General features: G+C 26.2%; 1 protein-coding gene across 3 annotated transcripts; it reads left to right on the plus strand.

Moving 5' to 3' along the window:
* The first annotated feature begins 414 nt into the window (after positions 1–414).
* LOC106785636 (short-chain dehydrogenase/reductase family 16C member 6-like) lies at positions 415–8781 on the plus strand. Of its 3 annotated transcripts, none has more exons than XM_014746268.1 (8): positions 415–481; positions 6889–7048; positions 7112–7266; positions 7400–7577; positions 7658–7787; positions 7863–7986; positions 8292–8417; positions 8501–8781. In XM_014746268.1, exons 2-8 carry the CDS (start codon positions 6908–6910, stop codon positions 8565–8567), a joined length of 921 nt encoding a protein of 306 aa, XP_014601754.1. In that variant the 5' UTR covers positions 415–481; positions 6889–6907; the 3' UTR covers positions 8568–8781. The 3 variants fall into 3 exon arrangements, with proteins under 3 accessions (XP_014601754.1, XP_014601751.1, XP_014601753.1); XM_014746265.1 differs by lacking the exon at positions 415–481 and adding an exon at positions 2176–2395; XM_014746267.1 differs by lacking the exon at positions 415–481 and adding an exon at positions 4162–4345.
* Positions 8782–9048: the final 267 nt, after the last annotated feature.

The raw sequence follows: 9048 nt of genomic DNA on the forward strand, positions 1-9048 counted from the left end.
ATCAGGCTCAAAAATCAAAGTAACAGTAAATCCAATGCATTGCTATACTCATGTGAGTTTTACAATGTGCATATTGTCCGCGTATGTATCGAGTGTTATCGACCTTTTTATAAATAAATTGTATTGTACTTATGGACCATCATAGTTCATACGACAACGTCACAAATTCTTTGTTATGCGAGTTCGATCAATTCAATTAGGTATCTCGTTTAAGCAGATAAATAATTTGAAATTCAAACGAATTCGACAGTTTCTATAATTAAATAAAAAAAATGTTCAAATAAGTGATATTCAAATGGTTTTCTCTTTCTTATTCATATATCCTATCACTATCATAGAACATTTTTACGAAGTATATGTAGACATGTATATTGCAAGTATAAATACATCCTGTCTTGAATCAGTTTGATTCTACTCGTTCATTAATCCAGTTGTCGGATATATTCAAAAAAGATCAACAAAAACCGGATTCGTTTTGTTGGTATGTCATGCAAGTTGTTATAAAACATGCTATAATTAGAACTTTATACATATACATTGTTCTCTCATTAATGTATCCTTTTTTTTATTGTTATTTTTTTCTCTATGATATATTCTTTAATTATGCTGATTACTCCTGCTAAATAATTATGCTAATTGCTACTATTAAATAATTATTTTATATGCTGTGAATAATTATATATGCATCCAAGTATTCGTGCTAATATACAGATACAATGATTTGAAATTTATTAAATATTTCTAATATATATTATATCCTATATATTATATATTTTTCCTCGTATTAATTTATTTACAATTTGTTTCCGATAATAATAATTTTATTTATTTAACTAATTTCACATTTATAAATTGAAAATGGTAAAGTTAAAACTCGAAGCGTCGTATTTGTCAATTATGCGAATGACATATATATTTTTATTGACGTCAATTTGTACGATAAATTTAATTAAACATTTCTTACATTAGCATTCAATTGTTCTATATAATAACTCGTTTAGAATATAATTTTATAACACATGGGGAGGGTCATAGTATAAATGTCGCTTGACAAACGACGCATTAACTCTTTTAAAACCTTATAGCATGTTTTATAAAACATATTTTTAGTAAATCTAAAAAGCTTCTATTTTTCATCGGAGTATAAAGTATAATTGAACAAAATTTCATCAAGATTAAAAGAAAACAGTAAGAGAGTTAAAAACAGATTACAAACATTTTTTCTTTCCGAACAAAAAAAAATGATGTCTGTTGAGATGTTTTTGCTTTAAATAAATAATTTGTTTTTATTTTATATACTAAATACATAAATAATTAATCTGTTAATCATGAAGATTTTCTTGATCAATTACCATTAATTTATAAGATGGAATTGTGATTACTAATAAGGTGGAGAACAAAAATCTTTGAATACTGAATAATGGACTAATGATTCGTAAAAAAAAAATGAAGAATTGTGATATATGTGTTATCATTATTTTGTGAAATAACTAGTTAAATCCTGAAATGTTTAAATATAAGAAAAAGAAGAATTACATACTTTAAATAGATGATACATTAATTTACAAACGACGAGTAGTTAAAGTAAAAAATTGAAATTTGATTGATAGATTAGATTCGATAAGCTAACAAAATTTGTTTCTAAAGTACAAAGAAAACTAAGATATGAAAAGATAATTTAATTGAATTATCCAATTTAACCCTGACTTACGTATATAGAATTTTTTTATTAGGAATAAGAAAATTAATAAAACGATAAGAACGTTCGTGACAAACGAATACGTCAATAATCTTTGATTAACAGATTCAAATCAAAATTATCGAAAATAATAATTATTTTGAATGTATTATCGCGCGTTATAATTCTGCCAAGATAATTTTATTTTTTTTTCCACGGATTTTTTATCAAATTCGAATTGGAGTTTGAAAAATTATTTATTTTTTTAGTCACGCAGAGTGAAACGTGTTATTTATAAGGTAGAAAAGATAAATGATATGTTTGGTGATAAAAATATATTCTTAATATTCGAATAAAAAAAATAGAAAAAAAGAAAGAAAGAATGAAGAAGCAAAAGAAACGACCACTTTCTTTTGATTAAGCGAATGATCGCGAGTCAACAATCACAGTCGAGGCGTGAGCTAGTTCCGAAATGAAGTTACGAGAGTTGAATAACGAAACGAGATGCATCCCGTATGCAATGTAGAAAAGAACATTTTGCAGTGGGTGCAGGAAGAGAGGATTCCTGCATCTAATCGCACGTTTCGAACGAAAGTGATTGTGTAATCATTATACATACGTGTAATACCGTATGCATGTGTACGTGTGGATTGTATAACTTTTTCTGTCACGCATCCTATGAAAGAAGAAATATTATACTTATATGTATTGTGCATTGTAAGCATCGTATATTTACGTGGAATATGTATGTGTGTGTGTGCGTGTGTAAATATCCGTACAACCAAAATTCTCTTATTTTTTTTTCTTATGAAACGCAAATTTCGTAATTGATTATTTTTTGTAAACAATATCTGCTTTATTATGGCAACGATCGTTTCAATTACATTTTTTTGCGATATTTTTGATATCTTATGTTAACCATACATAGATTCAATCGTATTAGATTTTATTACTTTAACTTTCGCGTCGTTAAATACATTTAAAATATGTAAAAGTGTAATTATATTTTAAATCCATTTTGTAATGATATTACAAATATATCATGTTTATTTTTATTTCTGCAAAACGTGATTAAGTATTTAATTTTTATTATTTTGTAGCTGATAATTAGTCGATTTTATTTTGAAGATATATTTGATATATTTGGTAGATATTTCTTGTCAGTAGGTTAAAATACTCTGGTCAGATAACAAAAATTCATTTCCATTATTACAATATCGATAATAATATCAGAGTTTTTTTCCAGATATTCTTATTTGAATACTTATTCAATTTTTGCTTTTGAATAGAGAGTTATATAGTGAACGAACCATACAATATCCACCTAATATATTATATATACGCATCTAATATTATCTAAAATCAGAATACCGGTTTGAATACAAGTTTTTATAAAAGCGTATCTTTTTTTTTGACCTGGTCCTTGAACTTACATAACCGATTTTTTTTTTTTTTTTTGCAACTAAGTTAGTCAATTTAAGAATATCCTATTGGTACGCCATTGCTCGTCTCGCGTGTAATATAAATCTGCTTATTTTTCATTGCGTTTGCGAATGCATTATTGCGTTATGCATACCTCGATATTTAATAACTCAATCTAATAAGATACATTTCTTTTTTTCTTTTTTTCTTTTTCTTTTTTTCTTTTTTTTTTTTTCTAATTTTATATTAATTCTTTTCTTATTATTTTGATATTCAAATTATGTGGATTTAAATTATTATTATTATTATTATCGTTCGAAAAAAGACAATTTTTTTTCTCAATATACAAAAAGATTCATACACGGAAGTGATAACAACGAGCATGTATAATCTAACATAAATTATATGTCATACGTGGGTTATGGGTACATGGTGGAAAGGGTTATATACTTGACGTTATAGTAAAGGGATACAAATGGTGTATACGTATATATATATAAATATGCGGCTATAAATTTATTTCTTCAAAAAAAAAAAAAGAAAAAAAAAAAGAAAAATTATTATTCTTCACAAAAGGTTATAGTATATTCATCCAAACTAAAAATAAATCGTACTAATTAGTTATTCCGTTAAAAACGAAAATAAATATTTAATACGCGATAAATATATATTATTTAATACCAATACATATGCATACACGAATATATAACAAATGAATGAATATATTTATTAGATAAAATAAGATTAAATAATAATAACACGTTTATATTTTCTATATATATATATATATGATGAAATAAAATTCAGAAAAATATTATAGAGATACAGATTCACACAGAAAAATAAAAGACGTTCGACCAGACGAAGAATAAATCTCCCATACCATATGATATATTAATGTTTAAATATACATATTATATAGTACGTGTTTCTACTAGCTACATTAGAGGAGAGAAAGAGAAAGAGGGAATTAGGAGGGGGTGGGAGAGGGGGAGGGGGAAGAGAAAGAGAGAGAGAAATATTCTTGATAAAAGCCTTAAAATATAAGATCGTAGCTTTCATAGTGATCGAAGAAGTAGTATAGCCAGACGTAGTCAGTTTTTTAGTAGCGGTTTGAACGTGAACGGCATCGGTTTAACGATTTCTTGATACTTTTCCGTATCGTTTCTCTTTCCTCCCTCGACGATTTATTATTGATCAATAACGACGTCCCACAGGCGTCTTTGAAAAATTTTAAATAATCAGGTGAGTTCGAGATAGGATTGATTTTTTATTTTTTTTGGGGGGAGGGTTTTCTCATACGCATTCGAATTTCTTTTATGTTTTTTTTTTCGATTGGAGACATCATCGAATGCCACCACACGTACACGCGCGCGTACAGAGTGTAAACAAAAAAAAACTTTTGTTAATTAGATTGTTTTTTAATCATTATTCGCGAACGGAAATTAAATTGTTTTAATCTTTATTTTGGTTGTTTGTTTGTTTTCTTTTGTTAATTTTTAACGATAATCAAAGTTAAAATAACACACGACCAATAAGCTTTAAGAGATTTGTATATAAGATGATTTTAAAATGATCGTCTTTTTATTCAATTTTGTAAAGAAATTCTGTTATCCCTGTTTTTTTTTTTCGATTTAATTCGATTTGATCTGTGTACTTTGTTGTTGTTGTTGTTGTAATTTGTATCATTTTAAAATACGTTAGAAAAAGAAACATCAAACATACAACGGACAAGTTCTTCATAGCTTTGCTACTTTCTAATTATTCTGCATTGAATTAGATATGATAAAGTAAAGTACAATTTTTATCTATCAATTTCGACTTTAAACGTAAATAACAAATTTCAATTCCATCGATATAAATATTTAAGATTTTTTATTTCGCACTTCTTCTGTATTGATTTTTCTTTATACCGATCGAGATTCTTTCGTTGTAAATTTTATGAAATTTTTGTTTTTCAATCGTTAGTACGTCGAAGAAAAAATAATGAATAATCGTGTTTGATGATATTGATAACACACCTATTATTTATGCTTTTAATTTAAATTTCAAATAATAATAGTATATCAATGCTATAATAAGCGAGATGTTATTACACATTATATATACATTACGTTAGATTATAGACTAATGAACCAAGGACATTATTGAAGTGCACAATCATGTATGTCATATTACTTATTTTCTTCATTATCTTTTGTATTAATTTTTATTCTCGTCTCGTCAATCATTACTGTCACTTATCTAAGAAAAATATGTAAGTAAGATATTTTTAATTTGAATGACCTTAAACAATATTTCATTGAAACAATCATTCGACAAGGTCAATGATTCGTTATTTAAGAAAAGAAAACAAAAACTACAAATATCTTTTATAAAATCAGCATTAGATATAATTAATTGAATTAATTAAAATATAAAAAAAAAAAAATTGTTATATAATATTTTCGAGACGAATACACCTGTGTTATGTACCAAATAAATCTTTCAAATGTCTTTGAATTTTTTTTCTACACACAATTCTTATTTTATTGCACGTATAAAAGAAGAAATAAATTTTTCAAAAAAGGATGCCAATTAAAATATGTTGATATATGATCGTTATAGAAACTGAAATAATTTGAACGTTTTCGTTACCTTTCAAATTTGTAACAATCAAAAATCTATAATGTAAACAAATTAAAATATCAAAATGTATAAACAAGTTAATATTAGAGGGTACAAATTTTGTATGTTTTTTTTTCTTCTTTTATTCCTTATCGTCGATAATACAATGCAGAAAGTTTACGTACTCTCGAATCGAATTGTTCGTTTCCCCATATGTCGTACATACGAAATAAGAGAATAAGTAAAATATACGTAAGTACTTATACAAAAATAAATACTTGTAGTATTTCGCAAAAAGTGAAATTGAACGTATACTTTCAAGGTGTAATCTTATTCTGATTAATTTTATATAATCTTGATGTTCTCTTCGATCTTATCCATGTCGGATGAAATATTTAAACATAAGAGCTTAATCTTTTGCTTTTTAATCCAATGTACAAAGACTAAGTTGCCAGTGTGATAGAAAATAAACTGAGTTACATGAAATGCGGAAATCAATCCCACATCAGCGATTCGATCCCTTTTATTAATATTGTAGTAAGAAGAATTAATGTCGGGTGTAAAAAAAGTAATTACAATAATTCCTTGTACAGTACCTTGACGATTACAAAGTAAACAATTGCTTTTAATGTATTCTATTCGATGTATTTCCTAAGCCATGTTTTCTTTATCGTAATGATTAAGAAGACCATGGAATAATCTCACATATATTTTCTGAAATCAGAATATCTTTTCATATATATTTTTAAATTTTATTCTTAGAATTTCCACTTAATTTACGAATAGAAATAAAGTAACATCTATAACATAAGAGATTCATCAAAGATCAAGATAACTAGATTTTAATTTAACAATAATCGAAGTCGTATATAAAATTCAATACGATGATCAATTTTTTTGTGAATTAGCATTTATCAAAGATCAATCATATAAACAAGATTTGCGATAAAAGTAAAGATTAGTCAAAATGTAATTTATTTATCAAGAATCTTTGATTTTGTTTTCACTTGCTTGTTTTGATATGTTTAATTGTATATAATTAATTGTATAATTACGATTGCAAAATTGCCGACACAATATAAAATTACTATTGGTGTGCATATTATAAAGGAAATGTATTTCTTATATTATTGAAATCATTATATATTTCATAAATAAAATAATTATTTTTTAATTTTTAGATCGCTGTTACAAGCAAATATGGATCAAGTGTATACAGGTTCACTAGTAGTCGTTAATTTACTTTGGACGTTTTTGAAAATGTTTTATTGTATTGGTGAAGCTATATATAAATTGCTCGTACCTATGAAAGAAAAAGACGTTAAAGGTGAAATCGTTTTGGTAAGCATAATAAATTTAGGGTATTGGATTTACGTAATAGAAAAATATTTTGTTTTGTAATAGGTTACTGGAGCTGGTCATGGAATCGGAAAGGAACTTGCTTTGAAGTATGCTTCTTTAGGAGCTACGGTTGTATGCTGGGATTTAAATCAAGAATTTAACGAAGAGACAGTTACGGAAATTAAAAAAATAGGCGGTACATTTGCTTATGGTTATACGTACGTTATTTGTTTTTAATTAAATAGAATTATCAGAGAAATCATTTTCGTGGACTTAATTTATTATCGATATTACGATTAACAACGATTAATTATAATCGATTTATTTTGCTTTTTTTTTTTATTTTTTCAGATGCGATGTCTCGAAGAGAGAGGAAGTATTAAAAGTCGCCGAAAAGGTTAAAGAAGAAGTTGGAAACGTTACGATATTAATTAACAATGCTGGTATAATGCCATGCCACTCGTTCTTGGATCATACGCCGGAAGAAATTCGAAATATATTTGACGTCAACGTATTGGCTCATTTTTGGGTACATTATTGATTTATCGATCGATCTGAAACATTCATTTAAATTGTATATAAAATACATTAGTGAATTTATTTTATCAGGTATTACAAGCTTTTTTGCCGAGCATGATAGAGAAAAATCATGGTCACATAGTCGCACTTTCTTCGATGGCTGGAATGATCGGATTGTCTAATTTGGTACCATATTGTGCATCTAAATTTGCAGTTAGAGGTAATAATCAAAAATACTGGGCATATGTAAATAATGAATTATTCATAGATATTAATTTTTTTATTTTATTTTTAGGTTTCATGGAAGCTCTTAGCGAAGAACTTCGTGAATATTCCAAAGGAAGAATCTCTAACATAAACTTTACAACTATTTATCCATACATAGTGGACACTGGTCTCTGTAAGAAGCCAAGAATAAAGTAAGAGACTTTAATAAATAATAATTATTTAAAAAAAAACAAAAATTATATATCATATTATAATATTTATATTAAACTGTGTAAAATTTACGTCTTGTTATATTCGCACGCAGATTGGATTGTTGGACTCAAGGTGGTATGTTACAATAATCCTATGCGATAAATGTTATTATTTAATATATAAGATATTTTGTAATAAGGTCCACTAGTTACAGGATATCCTGCATAAATAATCGTTTAAAGAATTTAATTGTTTTTTGGATACTTAAGATTTTATATGTATTATCAATTATTCAATTTTGAAGGTTCAAGAACTTCATGGCGATGCTTTCACCGAAAGAGGCTGCTAATATAATAGTCAGAGCACAAAGAATGAACTGGTCAAACATATCCATTCCTAGATACTTGCTCGGAATGAACACAATATTTAGGTAAATAATATCGTAAATATCGAATATAAATGCAAATTTGAAGAGAATTATTTAAATCATTATTATTTTCTTTTTTATTATAGAGTTTTTCCTGAAAAATCATCAAACCATGTAAAAGACTTTTTTGATACTGGTATAGAAGCAACATAATGAGTTGTTAATAATTATAATGAATATTTTTCATATTTTATTAAGTTATATACATAAATTCGATGTAATATTTGTTGTATATAACTATATATATACAGGTAACCCCCGAAGGACACGATTAATTGGTTTCGTGTTCTTTGAAATCGTTTTATTCGAGACTACAAAAAACGATATTCCGTTTCAAGTGTGAAAATAAAAAAAAAGCGTTACGTTTTAAATTTTCTTTTTGTTAAATATAAAACTACAAGTTTTTATTGTTTGTGAATTCATATTGGTAGATACTTCTAAAAAATCTTGTATTACATATTTCAAATTAATTTTTCAATTAGTTTTAAAAAAATGTTTTATCTCTTAAATTTTATATATTAATTATTTATATTAATTTATATTTTATTTCTTTTTCAAAAGAATTACTCGAAAATTGTGTAGTTTGGAACCGCATAATTCGGGGAAAGGTATCCGTGCTTTCGAAACTCGTGTT

The sequence above is a fragment of the Polistes canadensis genome, unplaced genomic scaffold (assembly GCF_001313835.1).
Source record: "Polistes canadensis isolate GaletaPanama2010 unplaced genomic scaffold, ASM131383v1 scaffold_53, whole genome shotgun sequence".
Lineage (NCBI taxonomy): Eukaryota > Metazoa > Arthropoda > Insecta > Hymenoptera > Vespidae > Polistes > Polistes canadensis.

What these genes read in the sequence shown, in the direction of transcription:
- LOC106785636 (XM_014746265.1), top strand. An exon ending in TTAAAGGTGAAATCGTTTTG is followed by an intron (nt 7,049 to 7,111) that starts GTAAGCATAATA and finishes GTTTTGTAATAG; the next exon opens with GTTACTGGAGCTGGTCATGG. An exon ending in ACATTTGCTTATGGTTATAC is followed by an intron (nt 7,267 to 7,399) that starts GTACGTTATTTG and finishes TTATTTTTTCAG; the next exon opens with ATGCGATGTCTCGAAGAGAG.